Source organism: Chanodichthys erythropterus, chromosome 16 (assembly GCF_024489055.1).
Source record: "Chanodichthys erythropterus isolate Z2021 chromosome 16, ASM2448905v1, whole genome shotgun sequence".
In the NCBI taxonomy this organism is placed as follows: domain Eukaryota; kingdom Metazoa; phylum Chordata; class Actinopteri; order Cypriniformes; family Xenocyprididae; genus Chanodichthys; species Chanodichthys erythropterus.
Window position 1 is genome coordinate 28,213,510 of NC_090236.1, and position 16,535 is coordinate 28,230,044.

At 37.3% G+C, this 16,535-nt stretch overlaps 1 protein-coding gene across 1 annotated transcript in view; it reads left to right on the top strand.

The window, feature by feature from the left end:
- The first annotated feature begins 9,292 nt into the window (after positions 1–9,292).
- The window catches only part of grin3ba (glutamate receptor, ionotropic, N-methyl-D-aspartate 3Ba), a 53,628-nt gene continuing 46,385 nt past the window's right edge, over positions 9,293–16,535 (top strand). Inside the window, exon 1 of the mRNA XM_067363344.1 lies at positions 9,293–9,745. Coding sequence (XP_067219445.1) covers positions 9,293–9,745 — 453 coding nt within the window. The remainder of the gene's footprint in view (positions 9,746–16,535) is intronic.

Here is a 16,535-nt window from a genome sequence, read left to right on the forward strand (position 1 = left end):
AACTATATTAAATTACTCAAATATACTTTATGTATTTAATCTCACTTTATTAACCAATGTCTTTGCTGCTGACCTTTAATGATCTAATTTAACCATACTAATAAGCAAAAATTACTTTAGATTTAGAAATAAGAGCCTTGAACTTCTTCTGTATCCTATTCTTCTTTAATCCAGAATGGGAGAACAGCTGAAAAGTTTGTTTGAGGTGTAAATATGTAAATATGTATTGTATTATTCATTTAACTTTTGGTGTGAAAGGGCCTTTACATTTGCCAAAAATAGAACTTTTTTTGTTGCTATTAAAAAACAAGCAAGCCCAGCCCAGATGTGAAAAGTAACGCAAAAGTAATGTAACGGATTACTTTGCATAAAAAGTAACTTGTTTTAGGGAGTAATGCAATATTATAATGCATTACTTTTAAAAGTAACTTTCCTCAACACTGGAAACGTTTATTTATACATGTATTGATAGAGCATTGGTAGTTATATTTTATGTTTTAACAAGTGAACTGTTTATGTATATATTTTTTTCACAGCTTACATGAGATCATGTTGGTGTATGTAGCAGTCATGTATGAAAAGAAACAATCAACATGTTCCTCTGGGATTCAGCATGTTCTTAGCATCAGTGAAAGAGCATACATTTGAAAATACTGAAGATTTCTGGTTCCACTATTATTCAAGACTGGTTAACTGATGCTTGTCATAAAATCTATAGTGCACCGGCTTTCTTTATATTGCCAGCCAGACTCTGGCCTCTCTGTGAAAGCTAGACGCTGAACACACCTGAAAAGCATTAAAGCAGACAGCATCCATTATTATGTGCTCTTTTCAGTCCTCTTATACCACTCATTAGCTTCTCAGTACTCAGTATGAAAAAGGCTTATGTCAAGCACTGTCAAAGCATATTATTGTTCTGCTTTTGGTTTATACTTGCATAAGGCTGCATAATGTGGTGCAGAGCAGATTCCTTTTTTCCTCTGTGCGATTTATTAGAAGCATCTCACCTCTCTGTGATCTCACAAGAGCCAAGGACGTAAGATGGGGGTATGAATGGTCGGGGAAGCAGAGCAGCATGCATGACTAGACCACGTCTCTCGTCTCGTGCCAGTGTTCTGCATGAACCGTTCTTAACACCTCCAGATCTGCAAAGGTCAGTGACTGCAAATCCTTACATGAAGGGGAGGGAAATCAGAGTTCTTGCATGAAGATGGCCTCCAAGTAATAATGCATGAACCACAAAGGGGATCAATGGATCTGCCCCTTTTAATCACTTAGGTCGGGCTAATGAAATGCTTGGCAGGCTAATCATCTCAAAAGCTACATATGCTCTGCTTCTCAATTTGATGAGATCACTGAGGGATGCCCTATTAGAGGAAACGAGGATGATAAGCCTGAGAAGGTTCAGGAAAATTCCAAGATTCATGTGCCGCAGAGCTTCTGTTTTCACGCGCACTACCACCGACCTCAATTACCTCTGAATCTAAAGGGCAGGCTCTCAGATATGCGTCAATGAAAAGCATGGTTTTAAAGGGATAGTTCACCGCAAAAAATGAAAATTCGGTCATCATTTATTGACCCTCATGTAGCCCCAAAACCCATCTGACTTTCCAGCTTGAAGCAATTTGCAACACATTTTGAATAATGTATTGGTTGTTCTTTTTCATGCTATTGAGCAAAAGCAGCATTAAACTGTAATGAAGAATGGACAAAAGCATTATAAAATAGTCTATGTGACTCGAATATTATATGTAAAACTCTTCTGAAGTGATACAATAACTGTGCCGAACACACTGAACATACATTCATGTCTGGTGAGCTGTTAACAACTGTGACTAAATTAAAATTCAGTCTGTTTCTCAAACAATGCTTTTGTATAGCTTCAGAAGACTTGTGTTTAAATAATGTACAATATGCTACCAAAAAGTTTGTGGTCAGTAGGATTTTGTCTTCACCAATGTTTTATGCTCACCAAGGCTGCATTTATTTAATCAAAATACTGTAAAACAGTAATACTGTGAAATATTATTGCACTTGGAAATAACTTTGTTCTATTTGATTATATTTTAATGTAATTTATAACTGAGTTTTTTTAAGCTAAAAAAAAGCACATCCGTCATAAAAATGGGGGTTTTTGTAAGAAAAATATCTATATTTAAAACTTTCTAAACTAAAATAATTAGCTTCCAGTGTAACAGGTATACTACTAAATATTGTTATAATTCACACAAAATTGTTCTTTTATATGTTTTATCATACCTGATCTAAAGGTGCGCTTCTCCTTTAAGTGATGCGAGGTCACAGTATGACCTAATTTCCTGTCCTGTCTCCTCCTCTTCCCTTTTGAACTGTGATTCAATGGAAGAGGTAGGTTTCTTTTGTCATCTTGTTAATTTTATTTAATCCTTATGTTAATTATATTTTTTATATCTTTATTTCCACTCAAACTTATGTGTAAAGTACTATTTTATCTATCCTTGGGATTATTTTCATTATTTTACATTCTTTGAGGCATATTTCTGTCGTTTATGTGAAACAAGCACATGGTAATGGAGGTGCACCATATTTGTTTTATAGAGTGTTATAAGGGCCACTCATTCTGAGGCTGCTTATTTTGTCTCTATTGTTCAGGTATGTTTTCTATACATTTTCTTATGTTCATGTTTTCTTCTTCCCTTTTGAACTGTGATTCAATTGAAGAGAGTAAGGGCCACTCATTCTGAGGCTGCTTATTTTGTCTCTATTATTCAGTAAATGATCCAGTGAATCTGCTGCCTGCTGTCCCGTGTCTGTTTCTGCATCCACACAACGTAACACAACGCAGACCAAGTTTTAATACCCGGTGTCGCTGGCCGCACATCATGCTGGGCATAAGCGAGCCGCACGGGTTACACCAGCAGAAGGCCATATGTAGTGATTTGCGGCTGAGGAGTAACCCCTGACCTGACGCATGATGCAATGACGGAAGCGCAGAGGATAGAGCAAAACAAAACACCGGTCAAAACAAGTCTATAACGAGAAATGTCAGAGGATTTCAATATAAGAGAAGAGGAGCTTGAGTTTGTTGCACACAGCCGTATTCGTTCAAACCGCGAGAGGTATCTAAGCTTACAGCTTATGCTACTCCTACATCCTACGAACATACATCGCGTCAAGGGTTACTCTTTTGTTGCAAGTCGACTTGCGCATTATGCATAAGGTCCTCTGCCAGAAGCTAGTTATTTTAGTTTATAAAGATTTAAATACCCATCGTTTTGCTTTAGAAGGCCTTTATTAACCCTCTGAATCCGTATGGATTATTTTTATGATGGATGATTTTTTTTGAGCTTCAAAATCTCGCCCCCCATTCATTTTTAAATATATCTCTGATTGTGTTCATCTGAAAGAAGATAGTCATATACACCTAGGATGGCTTGAGGGTGAGTAAACAAGTTAGTTAACAACTACATTAGCTGGGTTACTTCCTCATAATTAAAAAAAAAAAAAAAAAAAAAACTGTATAATTGTAACCTTAGAACACAAACCGCAATGACCTGCCAAACCCAGACTAGGACAGAGATCTCCTGCAATACAAACACAATCAGCCCTTAGCCACTACACAGCGCCTGTACACATGACTAAATAGTATCCCTGTGATAATTCACTTTTCATTGATGGGGTAAATCAGTTTTGCTGGCCTAACATTGTCCTTGTGTTACCTGTAACTAAATCCATATAGCCTTTCCTCCAGCTCCCTGCATTCTTACAAGGAAAAAGAGGGGAAGCAAGCAGGTTATTTCAAATGATGGTGGCTATAAACTATGACATGCGCACAGCCTACACACAAACAGTGAGGGCTTGTCTCTGTGGATATGATAAGTATGTCTGAACCATGGTAAAAATAAATCCAGCTCAGCAATACTAACCTACCCAGCGGCAGGGAGAGATGTATGGATTTACATAGTGCATGTAGGGAAATATGCCTTGCAATACAGAACCTTAGCCTTCATTAAACTTTAATGCAATGACACAACAGAAAAAAGTCCCATTAAGCCAAAGTTAGATCTGCAGTGCTTTCTGATCACATTATATTTGATATTTTCAAAAAGTGCACTACTAAATGGTTTGTTGAGTTTTCACAAACTCTTTCAACTTTTTAGAGACTAGCAAATGTGTAATCACAGTACTTTACACCTTAATAATGTTAAGCTAATTAATTTCATGAAACTCATTAGTTTTTATCTGAACCTTGTTTGCTCAGTCTGATAACACAGAGAGGGGTTACGGAAAGTTTGACCAAAATAAATGAGGTTTCATATAGATACCCTCCTGCTGTGAGCTGGCTTGCGCTCACTATTTATGCATTTACGATGTTCCCGTTTTCACACAGTCATTCGTTTTGAATTGAAAGATGTTGCAAGTCTTCCAAAAGCAGGAATGAATATCTTCGTTTTAGCGCAGTACGGAAAGTCAACTGCTTTGCCTCCAGCAAATTCTTGTAATTTATGAGTATATAGCACTTCAGATTTTAATAGAATTATCCATTTTAGCTCCTTCCCTCTTGCACAGCACGTCCTGATGGTGCACCGCATCCGACATGCTGCTGAACTGTCTAGTGGACAGGACACAAAAGATTGTGCTGAAATTAGTCAAGTAGGATGTGCTGAGAATGTAGATGCCGCACAGTGATATTTAAAAGCACTGCTCTCCTTTAAGAGTTGTTCTATAGAGCATTATGGCAGATTATGGAGTGCTGTGACATGCGGTTCGACAGAAACAGCACTGATGCTACATTTATCCATGCTGTAATTGCAGAGCTTCTGCTCAGAGGCTTTTTCTGAGGTACCTCTCAAAATTCAATTTCAGAACTCATTGACTCAACTGTTGCATTTCAAACAGTATAAATGCAGGAATGCTTAATGTATGCATATGTCACAATAACAGAGTCATAGCGAGAGACTGAGAAGGGATTATCTATATGGGCGCTTGCATAAGGTGGGTGTAATCCCTCTGAGATAAACATGCTTTAATTGGTTTTCTGATTAAAGTGTAATCCATTAATTTATATATTAAACCAAGTTGAATACAATTGACTTTAGGGAGGCTCTGGAGATATACTCTTAAAAAAGGTTCAATGGGGTTCTATATAGAACCCTAGGGTTCTTGACTCCATTTTAAAGAACCTTTGTGCCAAAAGGTTTTATATAAGGGAGAACTTAAAGGATTAAGTCCTGATAATTTACTCACCCCCATGTCATCCAAGATGTTCATGTCTTTCTTTCTTCACTCGAAAATAAATTAAGGTTTTTGAGGAAAACATTCAAGGATTTTTCTCCATATAGTTAACTTTAATGGCTACCAATGGGTTGAAGGTTGCAATTTTAACCCTCTGGAGGCCAAGGCTTATTTGGTGCCCTGGAGAAGATTTGACATGCCCTAACATTTGTGCTTTTTTCAGTTGTTCATAAACATATTAATGGAAAAGGTGTCATTATACTGTATTCAGCATGAACTAGGCTACCATAATATGTGAGCAACATGTATGTACATGTTTGTATTTGTGAAGGAATAACGTTCATGCATGGTTATTGAAAAAACAAAAAACTTAAGTCACTGAAATAAGACCAAAAACAAATATTAAATATGTGTTCACAAGACATCTGGGTATTGGAGGTTGTAGACTAGAATTTTTGCTTCAAAATGATGTAAAAATGATCCTGCCTACTCATTCATATAAAGCAATAAGACACTTTTTGTCAACACACAGTATGCACGGAGGTGTGAATCTTCATGAATAATGCTGTGATTCACATCTGAGAAGACAAAGACCCGCATAATGACCTGCATAATGACCCGCATAATGAACCCTTTCATTCAGGTAGGCTATGTGTCTAGGCTAAAAACACTCTGATAACAGGATCACATCAGCTATATTAACGTTAATATAATGTCCAATCTTGACAGAAAATTTGATTTTTGTGATCTCATGCATGCATGTATAATTGCACATCATGTGAAGAAAATTTTGTACAGGCCTATTATAGTTTAATGCAGCTTCAGGGTCTTATCTAGCGAAACAATCTGCCATTTTCTAAAAAAAAAAAAAAATATATATATATATAAATATATATATATATATATATATATATATATATATATATATATATATATATATATATATACATTTTAACCACAAATGCTTGTCTTGCACTAGTTCTCCAATTTGCCACGCATTACGTAATTACGTAATCATGCATGACGTAGGTGGAAGTACTGCGTTAGGGTGAAAAACTCCATCTCTTTTCTCTTCATCTCTTCAAAATCGCCCAACATCATTGTTTTACCTTTTTTTTTTTTTTAAAAGCCGTTTGACTTAGTCTTTGCATGTTCGCTTTGTAAACACTTGCTCAGTACTTCCGTCTACATCACACGTGACCTTTCCAACTTGATACTGTAATGTGTGGCACATCTCAGAGCAAGTGCAACATGAGCATTTGTGGTTAAAAAGTATATAATTTTTATTTTTGTTTTAGAAAATGACTGATGGTTTCAATAGATAAGACTCTAATTCTTTAGCTGGGATCGGTTAGAGCCCTTTGAAGCTGCACTGAAACTACAATTTGGACCTTCTTTTGACTGAAGAAAGAAAGACATGAACATCTTGGATGACATGGGTGTGAGTAAATTATCAGGAAATTTGAATTCTGAAATGAACTAATCCTTTAAATGATTGCATAATACTTTTATGTTAACAGGTTATTTTATATTTTACTGGTGATAAATTATGTTTACCAGCTGTTTAATTCATACAATTTAAAGAACAAATAACAATTAAAACTAAATTAATTAATTATTCAAAAATAAATCCTTAAAATGATCCAATGGGAACCACTACAAAGTTCTATATATGAAGAATCTGATAGAACCCTTAAAGGTTCTATATAAAACCTTTTCTTTTAAGAGTATACAAGCCTTCTGGAAGAAAATCAGAAGGACATATATGAATATTTATTTGCACCGCATGAGTCTGCTTGAAGGTGAGTAAAAGACAATTGTATACCTCCGCTGAAAATCAAGCGGAGCCGTCCATGTGTCAGGACAGGACAGTTGCGTAGGTGTCTTGTGAAATTTTGATTTACCCTCAAAATCACCTGCATCTCTGAAATATCCTGAAATGTTGGACTGTATTCGCTGGAGCTGAAAAAAACAATCAAGCAAGCATCACTGGTTACATGTTAGTGTCAGACATCAGATGGACATCATAGTACACACCCATTAAGCAGAAAAACAAATGGTTTTTGGTGACATTCAGGCAAAACAATTGAGGTGTGGTTAGGAAAAGATATGAAAATATTTATATTATTTGTTTCTGAAAGATTACATATACTGTAATATGGGGCATATAGAGTAAACCATAATTTTTATGTGATGTCTATAGCACAAACTGTCAAATGTTCTGCTACACAAAGAACATGCTGCTGAATTTTGACATGGTTCATATGCTTTTTACTCAGTCAGTGGTCTCTAATCCTCAATTAGTCTTTGACATCCAAGCTATTATTACCAGCAAATGGATTTGAGGGTGCAAAGCTTTCCAAAATGCACAAGTAATTGCTTAAAAACAGTTTCATGCATTGGGGTAGTAATATGTTTCTTGTCAGACAGGAAATGAACTATATCCATGAAAGGAGAAATGCACTGGAATTATGTAGGATCAGATCAGTATAGTGATCAAATGACGATGTTTTAGAAAATAACTATTTTCTTCTAACATCTAAACTACCATTGTTCAGAGGTGAGGTGAAAGGGGCACATGTTCTTTCCTTCCTCAGTTGACTGATATATGTGCATCATTTTCTTTAGACTCCAGTCCTGTTAAGGAAGCATTGTGTAATGAGCAGTTTATGGTATATGCATTTTCTGTTTAATTACTAAAGGAGAAAAGTATATTTTAATGAGCTTATTGCAACATTTTAACCACCCAGTTGTGGAAAAATGCCTAAGGTACTACATTGAAATGCTCTGTTAAGAGGGCCTTGAGATGTTAAAATGTAAAATTACTTGAAACAAACTAATGGTCTGGCTAAATTAAAGGATTGTATTGTAAATCTATTTCAGTTTTGAGCTCTAACAGAGTGACAAGTTAATATATTTGGATTACTGTTCTATAGCAAACAAAGGCCACTGTAATTTAATTATACCGAACAGAGCATCCGTGTTTCCATGCAATTATTATTTAATTAAATAATTTATGAATGGGGTATTGTCCTTGAACTATGCCAAACAGTCTGAATTCACAACGCAATTACTGCCTCAGTCACCTCTTCATCTCTTTTTAAGACTACACTGAAATCATTAACTGTGAAAAATATTTGGCTTGGCAGCCCCTGGAGCGCAGAGGATTTTGTACCTGCAATCTCAATTTAAATGTGCACCCTGTCAGTTTTTGCTTCAGCTTTGCATTTAGCAGGCTCTTAATCATCCCAATAGAACCAGTGGTTTTGGACTTTAAACTGACATCTATCAGCCTGAATGCATGACGGTTCTTTACTAAATATAATCTGTTCTCTTATTATCAATATAATGGACATTCTTGGATTTAATCTCAAAAGTTTTGAACAGTGGGTATGCAGTGGTGGCTGTGACCATTGCGTATTTGTGCTTTATTCACTCTAAAATCACTGACTAAAAGCACAATATAAAGTAAATGTATTATTATTCCTGTCATTTTTAATAGAGGTAACTTGCTCAATTGCATGACACAACTGGTCATGTGATGTCAACATGGCGGCGGCCAAAAGGGGGCGACCCTCTCCACGTACAATAAAAACTCATATTTTGGAAAAGTGCTATTAAAAGTCATTTTAATGATTTTTCAAAAATAAATAAATAAAAATACTGTTAATTTCATTATGTGTATAACTTTTTTAATAAACAGAAATTACTGAGTGCCTCTTTGCTATTCCATGAAGTGATGATTTGAAGGCATTTTAATAATGTTTCATAAGTGACCTTTGAGAAAGCTTAATTCACCATTATTTGATTTACCAAACCTGGCGTGGCCACAACTAATCTCCCTCCGAGCTCGGTGATGCTGAGAAGATCTCCAGTGGCACAGCACCTCCTCCCTCAACGGCGCGCACAGCACCTTTTGCCTTCAGCACTTGGAGTAGATGGAACGGTTGCGCTACTTGCATTTTAACCGAGGCTGCATCCGCGTGCGCGTAAAACCATTAAGGACAAGAACAATTGGACAAGAATAGAGCGATGCCATCTTGTGACGAAACCTCAATCCAGTTGCGAAAGGAGCAGGATGAATTTAGTGCTCTCCAGATTCTTGGCATACCTTCATGTCGGGCTCCAGGTCGCTCTCCAGATGTTTATTTACCCTTGTCATCTGCATCCCCAGCCCTGTCACATCCTGGCACGCATTGGGCACACAGTGCGCTTGGGTGCGCTCCTGCCGACCCGCCAGCAGTCCAGGATACAGGGCGCCCTCAACCGCGCCCTGGTCCACCTCCGGCAAAGTGGAAACAACTTCTTGCCGTACAATTTGAGCTTGGAAGTATTGTCCCGAGAACCACTCAATGGAGACCCGGAGTCCATGTTCAGGTGCGTGTGTCAGGATATCGTTGTTCAGGGAGTCTCGGCTGTGCTCGCGTTCCCTCAGAGCCACGAGGAGCTCATACAAGTGGAGTTCATGTCCTCGTTTTTGGAAATACCTTTCATCAGCATCATTGAACAGGGCGAACCTCTTAAGACACAGGTGAGCAGCAAACTCGTTTTCTTTACTTTTATCCAAAGCGCTATTTCAATTGTGAGGAAAATGTGGCCAACCTGTTCGGATGTTTTGGCGTCTGTCTTGTGTAACTCGGTTTTGTTTTCGGTCTCTATGTGCATTTTCCTGATTTTGGTTGTTTTGTCTTTTGTTCCATCATTTATTCTCCCTGTTACAACTGTCACTCGTTGTTATTAAGACATAATCAACATAATCCAAAAGAGCGCGAAAACCGTGTTTCGTTTTTTTTTTTTTTTTTTTGGTCAAACTTTGATATAATGTTCCCAAATTAGTCTGAAACAGACAATGTAGTTAAATCTAAAATGTATCCCTAAACTGTGAATTATGCTGCCTTCACGTGCTATAGGAAATTTGATTCGAAATGTGCAATTTTTACCTAGGAAACTCGTATATTTACGATAATTCCGAGAGCACGTGAAGGAGGCATCAATGTCAAGTACAAAGAGTGCTGTATTCACCTATTGTAACACCAGTTTAGAACAATTTTGTGCATTAATTTATTGTAATAATCAAATTTATTGGTTCAAATTAACCACCTCCCACCCCATTGCCTTTTAAACAGTTTGATTAAAACAGTAAACATATAAACAGCTAACAGAACTGGAAAAAATATAGAGATACATAAAACATAGGTCAACAATATGTATTTGTGTGTTAGTCACTCTCACAGTTGGGACAATACAGACCTACATTTGCCACATTTTGTGAAATGTTTGTGGAAAGTAGATGAAGATGCAAGCGAACCTGCTGATAGATATCGGATAATACCAGTTCTGTCATCTAACATTCTCTAACATGACTGCAAATGATATATCATTAGGCAGTTTTTGCCCTAAGCCATCTATATTGTTAAACACAGTCTTAAACTTTTACTGTCACCTCAGGATTCTCAAACAGATTTTACATGTTGAAACAAATGGAGAGAGTCAGGAAAAAAATCTTTAAGAGGTAGAGCTGTGGCATGTATTTCAGGTGTTTTTGTCCAGGGGCCGGACACAGAGATCCTGATGTATTCCAGAGAAACAATCCTAACACTGTTTAGGGCTCAGGGTTGAGGCACGCTGACTCTTGTTAGTATTCTAAGCAGCAAACAGAGCGGATGCCAGTTACACCAGTTGTTTCTGTCTCCAGCAGTGCAGCCAGTTGCAGCGGTTTCTCCTGGCAGGGAAACCTCAAAAGATTTTCTTCCCGTCAAACTATGCCAGCATATGGACACAAAGGAACAAAGGCACCTGTGATTTTGCATAAAGAGGCGTGAACAGCGGGTCAGCAGAGAGGCCATCTTTTAAGATGCTCATTCATAACAGCATGATTTATCCTACATCTTATAAAGTGTCAGTCAAAAGGCTTTTGTGTCTTGTACTTTTACAGCCTGACTGCCTGTAAAAGCTGCTTCATATATTGTGTTATTCTTAGCCGGAGCCGAAATCATAAACAAGGCCATTTCTGTGATTAATGACAATTATTAGCAAAATGTTTGTGATTGCTCCATTTTGACACAGCCCTCAGGATGTGTGAAATCATTAGTGCTCATCTTTTTCCTGACGGAGCAAGGCTTGGCTCATGCCATCACCGTAGAGTCGTTAACTTTCCAAATTACTTTAACAAATTAAAATACAGATCTAATCCTATCAATTTCCCCGGCCAGTATGGGGACAAGGTTGTTCATATATTTTAGGACGCAACCCCAGGATATTATGCCGTCTGAACGCTTTTCAAAAGTAATATTCTCTTTCCTTGCTGAATAACTTCCCCTTTCGGCTCACTGCAGACGAAATCACCATCCACTGGTGTCTTTAACCAAGCACTAGCCTGAATTTGCAATTTGAGTGATTCAAATGAAAGAGTTTCTTTAATTTCCGTGACTATATTCGCCCCACAGCCAATCAAACACAGGGTAGATTACCATATTTTTAGTGTGTCTTAAATTATTTTGTTTGCTGACCAAATATGCCGGGCCAGAATTCGTTCAGGAAAATTCTTCTGCACATCTACGCTTGAGTGCTCATTAACTTGTCTCCCTTCTGTAGCAAATATTCCCGAGCACAAAAGGAAGATTAGCACATGCAAAACTCATTTTGTCCCTTTGAATGAAATCACATTCTAATCCAAAGGCCTTTCTCAATTATGCCTCTTTGTTAGCTTACCAGTGGACAACCACTGGAAGGTTATTAAGCTTAATGAATCCTTAATTCAAGAGAGCCGTCGAGACTGTCCAAATGTTGATTTTGAGTTAAACTCGTAACGTTGTAACATTCAGAGTGGACTCAGAATGACCTTATTCATGTACACCTAAATGAAGACATTAATTTATGAAAAAGCTACAGTTATCTTTTATACGCCCTCCTCATTATTTTATAGCATGACCTTTTGCCATTGCAGTCTTGCAGTAATCACTGAAAATACTAACCTTTGGAAAATTGAAACAACCGCAGTGGTTCTCAACACTGCACATTTTGAATGTCTTCCTATCTAACCAGAGTGGAGACGTACTAAGTTAAAGGTTTGTGTTTACATAATATGTGTGTGTGTACTGGGTATAATTATTATGTATATATAAATACACACACATGCGTGTATATATTTAAGAAAAATTTGTTATATTTCTATAAAATATTTATATATAACATAATTTATATGTAATATACAGTATGTACATGTGTTTAAATATGCATAATTATACACAGTACGCACATATTATGTTAATGCAAACTTTTATTTTGTATGTGATTAATCGCGATTAATCGTTTGACAGTCCTAACAACAGTTCAGTAAAAAAAAGCTAATGCTAAGTAACTAATATATGCGTTATAGGTAGGGCTGCACAAATAATCACAAATAAATCGCACGTGATTTGGCAAAGTCTGCAATTATTTTATGGCCAGGTTCTCAGAGCTGTATGGCTGAGTGATCAGTAGTAAATGCTTCTCTATCTGAAAGCCAGAGGGCACTCTCACACAGAAACTGCAAATATGTCTTGCCGATAACACGCCTCATTCCAGGAAATCCATATGGGCATCATACTATCACTGTAGCTGAATAAACAGAAGATTGAAATGCTTTGATTGAGTAAACATGACTAATAAACACACGACTGCCTTATTCTGTGTAAGAAGCCACATCATCTCACAGAAGGATGCTAAACGTCGTTATGAAGTGAAATTGGAGTAAAAATAATCGCACCATGCCAAATCGTTCCAATTAACCGTGCAGTTCTAGGCACAATATTGTCAGCTACTTTGTGTATTTTTGCTCTGCTAGTGAAAATAGTGTAAAAAGAAACCACAGTAGAATCTGTTGTTGTGTGTCTCCGAGCAACAGTTGTGAAATAGCTAGAGTGAACAATTCAATGACTCACTCATAAAGAGAGTCACTTGTTTGTTACTGTATGAATCAGTGTTTAAAACAAGGACAGTGGAATGAAAAAATAAAATAAAAGTAAGGTCTAAAGACCGCTTTTAGAACACAGTGTCATGTGTAAGACAGGACAGGAGTGCAATGGTCAAACACGCTCATCTAACATGTTTACATAGAAAAAACTATGGAAAAACTCAGTGGAATGCAAAAACACTCTATGAATGGCCCCTTAGTCAAAGAAATAGATGTAACGGTAGACAAATTATCAGAACTCACATTGTAAAATGGAGTGCCATCATATTGTGTTAAAACTGAATTTTAAGGAAAATGAGCACAAAACCTTGTCTGTCATTTGTATGTGCAGTGTAGTGTGTAAAATGCATTGTTGAAGGAAACCTTACAACATTACCCATTTTTGTGTACTGCACAAAATACATTTTTCTAAAAGCACCTGGAGAGCAGGCACTTATTAGTCATAGAGGTGGTCTACACTCCTTCTGTTGATACAATGCCATGCACACATGCACGCAAGTCACCACCTATTCCCAGCCGTAACAATGCTGATCATCTGTGCATTGCTGCCGTGATTGTCTGCAGCCTGGATTGCTCCATTATGGAGGCCGAGGGTGTAAATAAAGTGTGAAATACCTGGAGGAGATGGTCTGTAATCTCCCACATGTGCAGGGCTGAGATAAGCACAGATTGGCCGCTGAGGTCTGTGACAGTAAGGATGCGGGAAGAGAGTGGTGCATCAGCCAGGTGAGGAAGAATTCTGCAAGCTGCGCTCACGGGGCCGAGATGGCTCAGTGTTGCCAGGCACTTAATGTTACAGCGCCCAAGCACATTCATACGATTTAATACACAGCCGCGTATGTGGTTTAATACCGCCTGGATTTGGGTTAATGCCTATATACTGTAAGCCGAGAATGCTCTGACCCATCAAAACTAATTGAGCAAGTAAGCTGAGGGATGTTTTTTGGACGCTCTGGGTTGGTGCACGTTTCCTTAAAAAAACAATTTTTCTCTATTTTGATGCGCCTGCAAGAATATGAGAGTTTAATTGAATCTGAAAGTCTCCAATAAGTGGCACGACTGCACCCTGAGGTACTTATGACACTTCCCCGACCTTATACCTTATTTCCACTCTAAAATGTGTCTTTGAAAATTCAACCCTCTTTCTGCCCGAGGTGAGCTTTGAAGTGGTGCCTGATCTCTCAATATAACGTGATTGAGTTTTCACTTCACTTCTGAATACGGCGCCTCACTGAACAAATCTCACTGGCGTTCAGATCTCCTGACAGAAATGATTCATTGTCTTTATTTTGGATTTTGGCAGCATTGCGGTGGGCACAGTGCTGACCAGGCTGCATCGTATGCCAAAAATGCCTCTCCAGAGTGGCTAATTCTTGTTTTGTCATGGAATGAATATTGTTGCTGTTTTCATTGTCCTAATCATAGCGTAGTCTACTGCTCATAGCAAAACAATGAACAGTCTGTTGATCTTTTTATCGGTTAGATCTAACAGACATTTTAAATCAATTTTCTTTTGAAGGATCCACTCTGTAGCTTGGCTCTGGTTAGGGTCTATATCTCAATCTGCAATCTTATAGCCTCTCTGATGATTGCTTTGATGACAGAGCCATTTGAGAAAACACAGAGAGAGAAACAGAAGCGTCTGTTCGTTTTGGCATGGGAACCTGCAAACGGCATCTATTCTGAATGGGGGAGAGATTTGCATAAGCGGGTATTACAGTTTAGCACTATGGGTACTTTTGATGCAAAGTTCCCTTCTGTGTGTCAAAGTCTCTCTGTAAGTCATTTTCCATCTCCTCTCCTTCTTCTTTTTATTTCCATTAGTTTGGTCTTATCTCTTTCACCCAACTCTCTCATGAGTATGTTTCAATTATCTTCCGCTTTTTTGAAAGGATCGAAAAAAGACTTGGGCTGGATAACAAGACAGAAGATGTGACAACCATTCCCATCATGCATGAGGCATGCAAACGCAGCTCTGCTATCATGCTTATTAATATCTGTGCATGCACTTCTGATCAGAGCAAAGTCTCCCGCACAAAAATGCCTATGCTTCAGTTAAGCTGTAAGTGAGGGATTTCACTTTCTGTGGGAGAGATTTGGCCTTATTTAACTCTCATCGGTTTATAAAACACACTCCTGCCCTTAAAGGAATATTCAGGGTGTAGAACAAGTTAAGCTCAATCAACAGCTTTTGTGGCATGATGTCTACCACAAAAATTAGTTTTGACAATGGAAGTGAACAGGTCTTATTTCTGAAGGGTTTATATATAAAGCTTATCATTTTATAAAATAACTTTTTTTTTTTTACATTAGTTTTTTCTGTAAACTATTATTTGAGCTGAGCTTTTTATGGTCATTTTCAATGTTGGGGAAAGTTACTTTTAAAAGTAATTCGTTACAGTATTGTGTTACTCCCTAAAAAAGTAACTAATTGCATTACTTATGTGTTGCATTTATAATGTGTTGCATTACTTTTTCTCATCTGGGCTGGGCTTGCTTGTTTGTTTTTTAATAAAATGTAATAAAAAAGTAACACATCAAAAGTGAAATAAATAAGCCTAAATCTGACGGAAATGCAGATTTACACCTGTACAGTAGAGGGCGCAGCTCGGACAAACCTTTCAGTTGTAGGAAGCAAAAAATTTAAACACATATGTAGTGTTTATATACAGTCATTTTTGCTTATTAGTATGGTTGAATTGGGTCATCAAAGGTCAGACATTGGTTAATAAAGTGACAATACATAAAGTATATTTGTGTCATTTAACATTTAATTATTGCAGGTTTGTGTAGTGTTCTGAAGTTTTATTTTGAGAAAGTAAATGCCTGCTCACATTTATTCTAACTATCTTGTTTACACAGTTCATACAACGCCTATGCACCTTTACTCCTGATTTCCCTCAACATGGGGACAGGAGAGCTGTCAGTCAATACATGGGAAAACAAAAACTCAGATATTTTGTTGTAAATTTAAAAGTAGTGCGTTACTTTACTAGTTACTTGAAAAAGTAATCTGATTACATTACTCACGTTACTTGTAATGCATTAGTCCCAACACTGGTCATTTTAAGGATATAAGTATTTTCATGGCAACAAAGTAAAATTGGATATGTCGTTACACAGAAACAGTTAGTAATGTTAATCTGTACTGTTAAGACTTAAAGGGGTGGTTCAATGCGATTTCACTTTTTTAACTTTAGTTAGTGTGTAATGTTGCTGCTTGAGCATAAACAGTATCTGCAAAGTTACAGCGCATTGAAAAGTTGAAAGTTCAATGCAAACGGAAATATTGTCTTTTAAAGTTATGGCCTACAGTTTATTGCCTACAAAAACAACCGGTTTGGACCACAATGAGCTTCTTCCCGGG